Source organism: Vigna unguiculata, chromosome 5 (genome assembly GCF_004118075.2).
Source record: "Vigna unguiculata cultivar IT97K-499-35 chromosome 5, ASM411807v1, whole genome shotgun sequence".
Taxonomy (NCBI): Eukaryota; Viridiplantae; Streptophyta; class Magnoliopsida; order Fabales; family Fabaceae; genus Vigna; species Vigna unguiculata.
In genome coordinates, this window is record NC_040283.1 from 38,361,638 (window position 1) to 38,376,247 (window position 14,610).

Genomic DNA, 14,610 nt, shown 5'->3' on the forward strand with positions numbered 1-14,610 from the left:
TTCCCAAATAAAACCCATACAGTCATACTTATGACATTTTCCATAACCAATGGAAGCGTAGAAGAAACTATGGGGTTTGGGGTGTAAGAAGAAATAGTCTTCTCTGCCGTTTGACCTTTCAAATGTATTTGCGTCCATTTCTTTTTATCATAACAAAAAAAAAAATTATTAACATCATCAATGTGCCTACACACATGTATACTACCATAAGTTAATTAAAAAAAATGTAAATGCTAAAAATAAATTTTTTATAATTATAAAATCAAATATGTTTTTAATCTCTAAATTTTATTGCGAAATTAAAATTTATTTGTATTCAAAATTTTGATACAAATTGTAATAATTAATCACAATTTCACTTCAAAATTCAACAACTAAAATTATATTCAACCTTTAATTATAGGTGTAATGTCCCATTTAATTAATAAGCATAATTAAAAGAAATGCAGTCCTGGAGTCTTAAACACAACTCCTACAATCCTAGGCACACCACGATGCCCGAAAGGAACTAGATAAAAAGTTTAACAAAAAATATAGAAATAAAAAAGGACGGACAGGTACATGGGCTACAACTCTAAAGAAAAGCCCATCAAGAACATGAAGTCTAGCCCATGCAGATTATACAGCAGAAACTTCTCTCCTTTGTTGACCACGAGTACCTCTCACATCTGCTCCTATCAATAAATTGATGATCATCACAAGAGTAGAAGAGCAACATACAGAGCAATCAAACAAGCAAGGGGTAAGCTAGAGCCAAAAAGATTTTTATCATTCAATCAGATATACCCTCACAGTCCAATATACATATATCAACCAAACATGTTATGACCTTTCAATCAATACACTAAGACTCGACTCGACTCATCCGGATACATATAACCTGGTCGGATTCAGCGGATGCTTGCACTTGTGGTGGATACCTCTGCTCACCCCCGAGCTGCTCACCCCCAAGCTATATGTTACAAGTGTTACAATGAATCAATCCCCCCACAAGGTTATCCCTTAATGAGTTTCAGGCCTCCTGCTACTCTCACCACAAAAGTCAGTCCACTCTAAGTGAGACTAACTGACTCCTTAGAGTGTCAGGATGTAGTCCTTACCTTGAATCCTTACCAAGTTATATAGATGGGGCACCACCATGGACACCCACTAGCAGGGGCCATGGAATTACGTCCTGACCACTAAAGCGCGACCCTAAAAATCTCACCTAGAGATCCCAAGGAATTACGCACTGACACAGACCAATCGTACTCAATAAATCAAAAAGGATTTAACATGCATATACATTTATACATTATGCCAGCTCTTTATATTTCACCTCTTTCATTTTCCCAGTAAATCCATACCCATCTGTTATTCTCAAACCATAGTTGTGAATTCCATCTCATGCCAATACCATGCCACCTTAATATTAACCATCTCATTTGTTCCTCATGCCAAGATCACACAATCACAACAATCCAATTTGTAACCACAATTTATCTCATGCATCTCATTTCGTAAGCCTCATACATTATATATAGTACAACATAAACCAAACCTTTCATTTAGCCAAACTAAGAGAATAGTGTAACCCGCAACGAATCTCGCTCAAGCCAGGAGCCCTCGCTTAGGCGACAGGGACGCTGGGAGGCTTTCGCATGGCTCGCTTAGGCGAGCCCTTCTCGCCTGAGCGAGACAATCCCTCGCCCAAAGGTGAGGTCCCTCGCCTGGGCTAAAACAGGAGCAACATGCCAAGGCTCTCACGCGTGCTCGCTTGGGCGAGCGTCCCTCGCCTGAGCGAGATTGTGCCTCGCTCAAAACAAGAGCTTTCGCCTGAGCAAGAGCTCGAGTGCATCCCTGACCTGTTCCTACAAGTCTCGCCTAGGCGAGACAGGCTCGCTTGGGCGAGAGTGTCGGACCTTGCCACTGTTTCTCCCTACCACAAACATATTTTCATGCCCAAACAAAGATACCAACCATCTCATGCATTCACAACAGCATACAACCTCAATCAATCACGAAACAACGCAAAATAATAGACTTCGCACCAAATAAACAGGGGGTTCTAGCTTCCCTTACCTGGAAAGGGTTTAGCAAAGGACCTCGACACCACAAGAGTGAGCACAGCAGCTCCGAAACAGTTTAGGGAACTGAAAAAACCTCGGAACAAACATAAGAGGAGCTCCCTACAGAACCCTAACTGGGAAAACACGAAAACATCATAAGGAAGGGATGGTACGAGACGAAGGGTAACTTACGTTGAGTAGGCAAGAGCTCGAGCGAACTTGACAACGGTGAGGAAACAAACCCTAGCAGAGGGGTTGACGACTGCAGCTCAAGATTCTTTGAAAGTGAGTGGAAAGTGTGAGTTAGGGCAAACTAGGAGTGAGTTTTATCCTTTGGGCTAGCCTTTAGGCCCAACAGTTTTAAAGCAACCCTTAAAATATTAGGGCAGAAAACTGGACCTTACAATAGGTAACTTTTATCGTAAATATTGAACTAAATTTTAAATTTTTTTGAAAGGTTAATAATAAATGAATTTATATTAACAAAAAATTGTGTACATAAAAAATTATCGTAAAACAATTACTTGAAATTAATTTTTCTATTAATAGGTATAGATAATTATTAAAATAAAAATAAAAATTTTTTATGAATCTATCTTAGATAATTATTATGTAGGTAATTGTTTCCTTATAGGTAATTATTTAAATTTAAAATAGAAAGTTAAAGATAAATAATAAAAAGAATTAATGCTATAATAGTAGTTATTTAAGTTTAAAAGACAATAACTTCATATGATGAAATGCAAAAGAAAAAAAGAAAAACATTGTGTGAACTAAAAGAGTAGTAGAGAAAAATACTATGTTAATGTTACACATTTTTTTCGTATATATCCCTCTCATGTATATTTAGTGGATTCGAGATTCTTTTTTATTAAAAAAAGCATCATAATATTAATTAAACTAAAACAAATATTTTATTAAGACAGATATACTAATAAATTTTTGGGTTAAATATGTTTTTGGTCCCTCAAGTTTCAGTGAATTTTGGAATTTGTCCCTCATCAAAACTTTATACCAATTTAGTCCTTCATCTTTCAAAATGCGTGAATTTAGTCCTTTTAACTAAATTTTGTTAAGTTTATCTGACGTTTTAAGCACATTTTATGATAGTATTTAAGTTAACATTGAAGCAAAAATGTGTTAAACAGTGTAAATAATTTAAATACTATCATGAAATGCGCTTGAAACGTCAGATAAACTTAACAAAATTTGGTTAAAAGGACTAAATTCATGCATTTTGAAAGATGAAGGACTAAATTGGTCAAAAGTTTTGATGAGGGACTAATTTCAAATTTCACTGAAACTTGAGGACCAAAAACATATTTAACCCTAAATTTTTTATTGATAGTAAATTATATTTTTTCATTTTACAAATAAAATTAATTTTCTTACAAAATTACGTAGGATTTGCTTTGTCCGGAAAAGCATTGCATTAAATGGGACACACAATTTGGTAAAATAAAAACAAAAAAATTATTGATGTGAAGATACATTTATCAATTATTCTCAACTAAGGATCACAATGAGTCGCGTCAGACATGGATAATATTTACCATTATTCAATCTGAAATAAATAAAATCTATCAATCCGTTTTTCTATTGGGTATCTGTTAAAAAAAATTCGCAAAGTTTTTTAAAATCTGCGAGTATCCATGGACACCCGCACACCCTCAAATATTTAAAAAAGATATATATTTTAAATATTATTTCACTAAAATTTAAATGAAATTATAAAATAAAAATGTAATATAAATTAATTTTTAATTTTAATTAAATTTAGTCTAATAAAATATAATTTTAATTAAATTTAACTTAATAAAATTTGAATAAAATTTGAATTTTAATTTTTTGTAGGTAATGGGTACTCGTGAGTACGGGTAGTATGATACTCGCATCCAATCCGTTTATAAGCGAGTATTAAAATATCTGCTACCCACTACTCGCAATTATTAACTATGTGAATTGTGAATTTTATCTATGGATACTAGGACTGGGCATAATTTACTAAACTATATTAAACTATAGTTAATTGTACTATATTAAACTAAAATATACTAAACTATTAATAATAATAATTGAATTGTATTATAAAATAGTTCAGTTTTAAGAAACTAAACTTATGTTAAGATAACTAAGTTAACTAAGTTAACTATTGAACTATAGTAGATTGAAAGAACAAAATACCTCAAATAAAATATTGGTATTAGGATAAGAATTGGACTTATGTGTTTTATGTCTTACGTTTTATTCTTTCTCTTTCATATTGAAATATTTATTTTATTTTGTCTTAATTTTTTTTACTCTTTCTTTGAGAAAAATATAAAATATTTATAATTAATTTATTAAAAAATTATAAATTAATTCAATATCTTATTTTATTTTGAATGAATTTTACTATGTAATGTTATTTTTATGTTATGATTTTACAGAAGTTATTTTTAAAAATTAAATTTTGTGACAGCTAACATTTTTATAATTTTTTATTTATATTAATTTTTTTTAACTTAAATATTGAAATTAGTATAATAAATATAAATATTGGTACTAACGTATTTTTTATTTTAAAATCTTATGTAATATTATTTTTTAGTTTTAAAATATTTATTACGTGGCATCAACTTTTTTAAAGAGAATTTATTTTAAAAAATTCTTAAAATATTAATTTTAAAACTTCATAAAATTTCTAGAAAATTTTTCATACAAATATTAATGAATACAAATGTTAAAAAAAATATTAATTTTGAGAATTTTCTAAAATAAATCCTTTTAAAAAATTTTACGAACATAATAAACATTGTAAAACTAAAAAGTAATATTACATAAGATTTTAAAATATAAAAAATAAGTTAATACAAATATTTATATTTATTATATTAATTTTAATATTTTAATTATATTTTAAGTTACGGAAAACTTTAATATAAATAAAAAAATTATAAAAATGTTAATTGGTGTATTGAAGTATGATACATATTTCAAGTATTATTTTCTAGGCACTTTCAAATTATAAACTTTAGATTATTATTGCGTAGTACAATCATATGTAATTAGTGCAATTCGATTCAAAATAGTGTAATTCAGTTCAAAAATAGTGCAATTCAATTCAAAATCAATGCAATCCGGTTCAAAAATAGTACAATCAGTTCAAAAAGAGTGAAGTTTATTCAAAATCAGTGCAATTCGGTTCAAAAACGGTTCAAAAATAGTGTAGTTAAGTTAAAAATTAGTGCAGTTCAGTCCAAAAATAGTGTAGTTCAGTTTTGACGTAGTGCAGTTCATAAAATAGTTCAGTTTATAACAGTTCAGTTCAGTTTATATTATAGTGCAGTTCAATGCAGTTCAGTGTAGTGCAGTTCAGTCCAGTTTATTTTTAAGAATAACAGTTCAGTTCAGTTCATCTGAATTGTTTTTCAGTTCAGTGCAGTTCATGCGAACCATTTTTTAGTTCAGTGCATTTTTTGGTAGTGCAGTTTTTGGTAGTGCAATGCAGTTTGGTTTATTTTGCCCAGCCCTAATGGATACCCTATGCATATATTTTTTGTCATAGCTACCCTAACAAGTGCAAGGTTTGGTTCGATTTTCAATTGTTCAATTTGATTGATTTGGTATAATACTTATACCGTTTTTCATCTCATGGAATCTTTAATGGACCTGTCACACTGTACATTTGTTGAATAAAATTCTACTATTTTGTGTTATGAAAAATGAACCCAATTAGGGTTCTTAAATGGGTATGTCATAGTATTGAATATCTTGAATGCAGATTTTCATTTATTATAGGTTATTTGCAAAAGTTTACACTTGGTTTGTTTAGTATTGGGTTAAGATTTTGCATTTGCATAGACTAGGCAGAAATTTGATTACCCCCCTCTCACAGATTTCGAAATTTGGTTTTTTTTTTATGGTTTTGTATTGTTTTAATGTTTATTTAAAATTTGTTTGTTATAATTTATATATTTTTAAGGTTTATTACTCATTTGTATTTATGTTTTAAATTTATTTGATTCTTGTATGGATTTGTTCATTTTCATTTCACTTATTACTAAAGAAACTTGGTATTGTATATCGATGTTATGGTGTAAGTGATCAGAGTAGTCTTTGTATCTAGAATGTAAGTAAATTCGAGTTTTATCTTAGATTTCTTTTCTTTTATAAATAAGATGTGTGAGGGAGACTATACAAATAATTTTACAACCGATCAGATATTTCTCACGCATGATGAGTTGATTCAGTTCGAGGGATAACTTTTAATCTTGATTTTGTTGTTCTCATTATAGATCTGATAAAGCCAATGGTTAACATAGAGGAAGACATATGTATTATTAAGTTGTGAAAGGGGTGGTAAATATAGGAAGTACTAATTTAATGTTTAACCTAGTGTATTTGACACAAGAAAATGCGATTGTCCATTTAAACTGAGAGGCAAACCAATTTCTAATGGAGATGGTTGGGTGATAAAGGTAATGTGTGGATATCATAATCATGATATGTCACACACTTTAGTTGGTCACCCATTTGTTGGGAGGTTAAAATCTATTGAACATTTGTTGCATGTTAATATGATTAAGAGTCAAGTGAAGCCTGAACATTCTCCTCACTCTTAGAGAAAATAATGAGTGTAATGTCAAAATGATAAAGCAAGTATATAATGCAAGATACACTTATAAACGATCATTGATAGGTTTGAGAAATGAATAACAACACTTGATGACGCTGTTAGAACGTGATAATTACATCCATTGGAGTAGATGTCAAAATGAATCAGAGGTGGTTAGCGACTTGTTTTGGACGCATCCTGATTTCGTTAAATTGTTGAATGCATTTAATATTATTTTGTTGATGGATACCACCTACAAAACCAATAAATATAGATTGCCATTACTTGAGTTGGGTTGACATCTACAAGGCTGACTTTCTCTGATGGCTTTGCATTCTTATCTAGTGAACAACAAACTAATTTCACTTGGGCTCTGGAAAGACTTAGAGGATTATTCATGGCATATAAGAGTTGTCCACAACTAATTGTGAGTGACAAAGATTTTGCTTTGATGAATGCTATTAGTACTGTATTTCCTTAATGTTATCATTTGTATGCTAATTCCACATTCATAAAAATGTCCAAGCGAAATACAAAATGTTAGTAAATTCTTTTGAAACATGGGATGTTGTGATGGAAGCATGGGAAAATGTAATGGATTGTGAACATGAGTCCACCTTTACTGATTGTGTTGAGCGTCTTCATCATGTTTGTATTTCATAGCCTTTATTCTTTGAATATGTGAATGACATTTGGATCATTCCGTGTAAGAAATTCTTTATAAAGGCATACACAAACTGAGTAATGAATTTAGGAAACACAACATCAAACATGTATTTCAATTTCACCATAAGAATCAATACAACTTGGCCTAACAGAAATATCAATTTCACAAATGTTCCTAAGTAAGCAACATCACAATTAACACCTAAATTCACACATCGTGAAACATAGAACTCAATTTCACAAAAAAAAAATAGTCATGCAATTTACCAATTCAATAATTCTACATGTCACACACATTGTAATTAGCTTCCCTTACCTGAAGATGACTAAACAACTAAAAAAGTATCAAATCTCTCTTTCAGCTAACGAAGCTCACAACTCAACTTAGGAATAACATAAACATGGTCATGGAACATCATCAGAACCACTAATCAATAAAGACTCACAAAGAAAACTCAGAAGTCACATGCGATTCATGATTGATCACATGCATACACAAGAACAATTGACCAAGAAAAGAGCAGAAAACCAACTTACTCAATTGAGGAAACTGATCAGACAGAATTAGAAAGCTCGCCACAGGGGTTACCCTAGCGGTCTCTGATATTTAAACAAATGAGCACAGGAGTGAGGAATTTGGAGATAAGGAGGAGAACTCTAGAGAAAAAGTTTGTAGAGAGTTGAGTTGTTTATAACTAATGAAACTTGTTTATAAAATTTCTATTTATACTTTAATAGTTTAATATTAACTAATGGCCCTTTTTTCATCACAAAAAATGTAAAAAAAAAACCTTCTTCCAAGAAGGAAACTTCTATAATTTAGTGGCTGGAGACTCATTTGAGCATATATCCATCTATGTCTCCTTGTTTGCTTGCCATAAAATACAAAGGTGATGATTTAAATTTGAAATAAGCAAGATCGAGCTTTTATAAGACAATAATAAGGATCAATTAATAATTGAAGCACTAATTTAACAAGATTAAGTTAACCATATTTTATACACAGTAAACTATCTAAATGAATCATACCTTCAACGCATGCGTGAGGAAATTGCTTACTATATAGCCATATGTGGATCTTGTCATCCTCTGGACTCCACGCATATCCATATGTTAAATTCTTTAAGACAACATGAAGCACTTTTTTTTATTATCAATCAAGTAAAACAATTTTTAATTAAGTAGAACTTTGGATTATTGAATTGTTAAGACAACATTCATGTATGCAAACTTAGAAGAGACTCATTGTGCTCAAAATCATAGTTAATTAGTTTAACGAATAATTTCTAATAAAATATTGCTTCTTCTTTGGTGGTCGTACCTTGCAAGTAATCAAAATATGTCCTCTAATATGACCACACACAACCTCTTCCACCGTAGCCACATACATCATCCCAACCATCACTATATTCCATACCTCCATTGTAAATTCTTTAGCACGACATATTTTTTTCCTAATAAGGAGATTTTAAATTTTAGAGAAACCCTAACAAAAAGTTAAATAAAGCATTTTATGATCATTCCATAATCTATATATAATATGGGTATTTACAGTCAATTAGTGAAACAAAGTACTTAGCAATACCTCTACCTCAACTCCTTACACAACCATGCCCTCTTCCTCGCATCCTTGGTGAGGCTTCTACATCAGATCAATATTAGTCAACATTCAATCTTGAAAATATTAAAAGAAAAATCCAATCAATTCACCTCTTTCTTCTTCATATTCATTTACAGGTTTTACTTGATCAACTAGAAGAGGAGGTTGGTATCTGCATGAAAAAAGCACAGTTAAAACATTGCTAACAGTCAAAATTAAAAAGCCAAAATTTAGAAAAGCAAACAATGAAAACTGCAAATTTATAATCATTAGAATCAAATACAATAAAATAAATGAAGTTCAATATTTGTATAAGTCCACATGAAAGTAAAAGTTGTTAAGTAAAATAACAACTAGAAAGGGTCTTTAATTAAAATCCAGTATAAAAAAAAAAAAATCAAAGCTTGTTCAATATTAAAGTACCCAAATGAAAAAGTGGAAGACATTAGCCACAATAAACGGAGATCGAATGAATCACTCCTATAATATGTCCATGGGATGAAACAATTAATCCAATGATTATTCAGGTAAAATCCAAGATGATTGCTTTCATATATTTTGGATCATTGATTTTCTCCTTCCTAAAACATAAATAGACACGTGTGAATAGAGGCACCATATTTGTGGACAGACGTAGCGAGACCAGATAATATGAGAATTTCATCTGTACATTTTATTTTCATATTTATAGTTGATTATGTTAAAATTAATTTTGAAATTTAAAATTAATCTTTAATCTCAAGTATAATTACATTAATCGAAGTTAAACCATTTTTTAATTTACACTTTTAAAAAATAAAATTGTTAAATAATTAACTTATCATAATAACATATTAATGTTATACTACAACATTATAAAATTAATCATTTTTAAAAAAAATTATAATAATTAGAACTTTTATTTTTAATTATATATAAAATTGAAATTATACTAAATTCTTTAAAAAATTATTTACACTTAAACTATTTTTTTTATTTTTTCTCACTAATTAAATTAAAGATAGTCTCAATATTTTTAATTAATTAATTTAAATTATTTTTCTTTATTATAATTTTTTATTTTTTCCTAAACAATTTCCTTCTCCTTTTAGAAATACGTCAAAATTCATAATTCTAACCCGTCTTTCGGTCCTAAAACAATTTATACACGGCTGCGAAATTGACTTTTGGGAAATGAAATGTGAGAAGGTCTATTTAGGGATTTTTTTAATTAACTTTATTACAGGAAAAAGATTATTTTTTACCTAATCCGAAAATTGACTAGAAAAACTACAAAAGGTCAAGATTCAGATAGATATCACGGAAATTTGGAAGAAACAATATTGCAAAGACAGTGACTTCATTGGTCACTGTTAGTGTAAAGAAAAATAGACTTTCAACTGTTAAAGAAAAAATTAATTGATATTTAAAACTTCTACACTTTGTCAAAAAAATTATATTTGTAATAAAATAAATGTAAAATTAGAAAACACAACGACACCAATGAAAACAAAATAATATAAAGAATTAAGAAGATTAAAAAAGATTATATTCCATTTTATCCGAATTTCCTTTGAATTTTAAACATTATTATAATCTTAATGAGGTGGTTCCATTTACAATAATAGTTTACATTAAAAACATGTAATCAAATTCTTCAAATACCTACAAAAAAATATTATTTCGAAACCTACTATATGAATATATTCATGTATAAAAGATTTACACATAACTTTAAGACAAGTATTGAGTTAAACTATCTCATCAGAGTATATTACGATTATAACAAGAAAAATAATTTTTAATCAATTAATAATATAAAAATCTTCACATGAACAGTATATCAAAATCAAATTCGAATTAAATAATCCCTAATTAATTAAACATAAATTAAACCTGTGCAACAAAGGATTCTTACACCGAGGGATGTCACCGCATAATTTATAGATTTATCGACATTGCTGTGAGATAGTGAATGAGACAAACATTTCCAACAGAACAAAGACAACGATGTTCTTCTTTTTAAAACTAAAATAAAGGAGAAGAAATGCATAGTGAAAAAACAAAAAAATTGTAGAATAATAATTTACTCCAGAGAAACCTTTTAGCCATGGTGGAAAGCTAAGTTAACTGTGTTAAAGCTAAGAGTTTCTGATACGTTGTTTTATCAACTTCCGACCCTTATGTATCTTGAAGCCGCGTTAAAGTGGGTCCCACTTATCGTTGAACCCAGCGCAACAACCATTTTCTCCGAGCCATGTTCTTTTGTTTTTCTTCTCCCTTTAGACTTCAAATCAAAATTATTAATATATTGTCAAATGATTCATATTATCATATTGTATACAATAGAACCATTTTAGTAGTTGTAAGCCTCAATTCCTAAACTTCCATTCCGTTATTTATTTGTTTATTTTCTTCATTTTGTTACTTACTCGTTTGGTTACAAAGATTCTGAGTTTTGAAAACTACACCACACCACAGAATCTTCGAGTAACAGCTGGTTCTGTGGGAGTTTCAACCTTCAAGTTTGAAGCTTTGATAACACTTTTTGATTTTTATTCTTATTTTCTCTTTCTGGGGTCCACTTTTTCCCACTGTAATTGACAGCCTAATCAACAGCCTGGAAAAGGTGTTTGCATTGCGGCCACACTAAAAAGCTAAACTTGATGGGATTTCAGTGATGGGGTTCACGTAATCTAAATTGGGTCTCATTTTGTTTCAGATTTTGAGCCCTGTTAATCACTTTGGGAGAAGCAAGTTTATTCACGACTTAAAGGGTAAGTACACAACATAATTCCCTGTTAAGACCCCTATGCTGAGTTTGTGTTGTGTTGTGTTCTGCAATGTCTCGTCAATTGTGATGTTGCAAGTTGCAATTAGAATCATTGTATTTTGTCTGTTGCTTGTAACGGAAATGTCCAGTTCTGTCTTCTGAGATTGATAGATCCGAGGTTGTTGCAGGTTTTTCTGCGGCTCGGGAGATAAAGTTAAGGTTAAAGGCTTAAAGGGTATTGCTTCAATTGTTTTATGGATTGGTGCATTCTTGGGGAACTACAATGGTGATGATGAAACTTGTAAAGTGGGTTTCCTTTGTTTTTGTCGTTTATTATTTGTTTTTGGTGAATGGTTCATCTGCTACATTCACTCCTAATGATAATTATCTAATTACTTGTGGTTCATCCCAAAGTATCACTTTCCAAGATCGCACTTTCGTCCCTGACTCACAGCATTCTTCACCGGAGTTGAAAACCTCGAATTCTGTTGTTGCTAGTTCAAATTCTAGTGTCCCTTTTCCAATATATCAATCAGCTAGGATTTTCACTGAGAAAGCTTCTTATAGGTTTAGGGTTGATGAAGGTAGGCACTGGTTGAGACTATATTTTTACCCCCTTACCAACTCAGCCCACAATTTGACTGAAGCTGTTATAACAGTGGTCACTGATGATTTTGTCCTCTTGTGCAACTTTTCCTTTAGGAACTACAATGGTTCATATATGTTTAGGGAGTATGCCATCAATGTTACCTCTGATACCTTAACTGTCACCTTCATTCCTTCAAATGGTTCTGCAGTGGCTTTTATCAATGCAATTGAAGTTGTTTCAATGCCAAATGACTTGTTTGTTGATCAGGCATTGGCCCTTAACCCAACTGCACCATTCAATGGCCTTTCTGAACTTGCTTTTGAGACAGTTTATCGTTTAAACGTGGGTGGTCCCTTGCTCACTCCCCAGAATGACACCCTGGGAAGGACTTGGGAGAATGATCAGAAATACCTCCATGTGAATAGTTCAGTCACTAATGTGTCTGTTAACCCTTCCAGCATTAAGTATCATCCAGGTGTTACACCTGAGACTGCACCCAATTGGGTCTATGCCACTTCTGAAGCAATGGGGGATGCAAATGTAGCCAATTCAAATTTCAACATCACTTGGGTCTTTACTGTGGATCCAAACTTCTCCTACTTCATCAGGGTGCACTTTTGTGATATCTTTAGCAAATCTCTCAACACTCTGGTGTTCAATTTGTTCATCAATACTGACATAGCTCTTGGAAGCCTTGACCTCTCATCCATAACCAATGATTTGTCTGTGCCTTACTATAAGGACTTTGTTTCCAATGCCTCAGCAGACTCCAACATTTTGACAGTGAGTGTTGGTCCTGATACAATGGCAGATATCACAAATGCCACCATGAATGGATTGGAGGTTATAAAGATCAGTAATGCATTCAAGAGCTTGGATGGAGTTTCTTCAGTTGAGAGTCTCCTTCCTAGTTCATCATCAAGTAAAAGCAAGAAGGGTATAATAATAGGTTCTTCCATTGGAGTTCTGGCTGTCATAGCTTTGCTTGGTTTGTGTTACTGCTGCATGGTGAGATACAAATCAAAGTCTACTCAACAGGGTCATTCTTGGCTTCCTTTACCCTTATATGGAAACTCTCAAACCATGACAAAAATGTCAACAACTTCTCAGAAGAGTGCAACTGCAAGCTGCATTTCCTTAGCTTCAACAAATCTCGGACGGTTCTTCACTGTCCAAGAGATCCTTGATGCAACCAACAAGTTTGACGAGAAGCTGCTTCTTGGTGTTGGTGGCTTTGGAAGGGTTTACAAAGGAACACTTGAAGATGGGACATATGTGGCTGTTAAAAGGGGGAACCCCAGATCAGAACAAGGTCTTGCAGAATTCAGAACAGAAATTGAGATGTTATCCAAGCTTCGCCATCGCCACCTTGTGTCTCTCATTGGGTATTGTGATGAGAGATCTGAAATGGTTCTTGTCTATGAATACATGGCTAATGGACCTCTCAGGAGTCATTTATATGGAACAGACCTGCCACCACTATCATGGAAGCAACGGCTTGAAATTTGCATCGGAGCAGCAAGAGGTCTTCATTATCTCCACACAGGAGCATCTCTAAGCATAATTCACCGCGATGTGAAAACAACAAACATCCTCTTAGATGATAACTTTGTTGCTAAGGTTGCTGACTTTGGCCTCTCCAAAACTGGTCCTGCTCTTGATCAGACTCATGTGAGCACTGCTGTGAAAGGTAGTTTCGGTTATCTTGATCCTGAATACTTCAGAAGGCAACAGCTTACAGAGAAATCAGATGTGTATTCATTTGGGGTAGTTTTGATGGAAGTGTTGTGCACAAGACCAGCCCTGAACCCTGTTCTTCCTAGGGAGCAGGTTAACATAGCTGAGTGGGCAATGACATGGCAGAAGAAAGGAATGCTTGATCAAATCATGGATCAGAATCTGGTGGGGAAGGTGAATCCTGCTTCTCTGAAGAAGTTTGGGGAAACAGCTGAGAAGTGTTTGGCCGAGTATGGAGTGGATAGGCCTTCTATGGGTGATGTTTTGTGGAATCTTGAATATGCTCTGCAGCTTCAAGAGACCTCTTCAGCACTCATGGAGCCTGAAGATAACAGCACAAACCACATCACTGGAATTCAGTTGACTCGTCTTGAGCCTTTTGACAACAGTGTTAATATCATTGATGGGGGAAACTCTTTCACAGATGATGATGCAGAAGATGCTGCCACAAGTGCAGTGTTCTCACAATTGGTAAATCCTCGTGGAAGATGAGTTCTTCTGATGTGTCCTTGATTCTGGCCTTGGACTAACCAACAAGTCCTGATTTGTGAATCAATGTTATTTTCCATTTGGTTAATGCTTTTGTAATTCTTTGTTCTGTCTTTTTTTTTTTTTTTTTTC

At 32.2% G+C, this 14,610-nt stretch overlaps 1 protein-coding gene across 3 annotated transcripts; it reads left to right on the top strand.

The window, feature by feature from the left end:
- The first annotated feature begins 11,051 nt into the window (after positions 1-11,051).
- On the top strand, positions 11,052-14,610 carry LOC114185006 (receptor-like protein kinase THESEUS 1). Of its 3 annotated transcripts, none has more exons than XM_028072476.1 (3): positions 11,052-11,255; positions 11,613-11,667; positions 11,852-14,610. In XM_028072476.1, exon 3 carries the CDS (start codon positions 11,947-11,949, stop codon positions 14,479-14,481), a length of 2,535 nt encoding a protein of 844 aa, XP_027928277.1. In that variant the 5' UTR covers positions 11,052-11,255; positions 11,613-11,667; positions 11,852-11,946; the 3' UTR covers positions 14,482-14,610. The 3 variants fall into 3 exon arrangements, with proteins under 3 accessions (XP_027928277.1, XP_027928276.1, XP_027928275.1); XM_028072475.1 differs by lacking the exon at positions 11,052-11,255 and adding an exon at positions 11,262-11,519; XM_028072474.1 differs by lacking the exon at positions 11,052-11,255 and having other exon boundaries at positions 11,262-11,667.

Excerpts from the sequence above, each read along its gene's own strand:
- LOC114185006 (XM_028072476.1), top strand. The coding sequence starts at position 11,947 with ATGGTGATGATGAAACTTGTAAAGTGGGTTTCCTTTGTTTTTGTCGTT.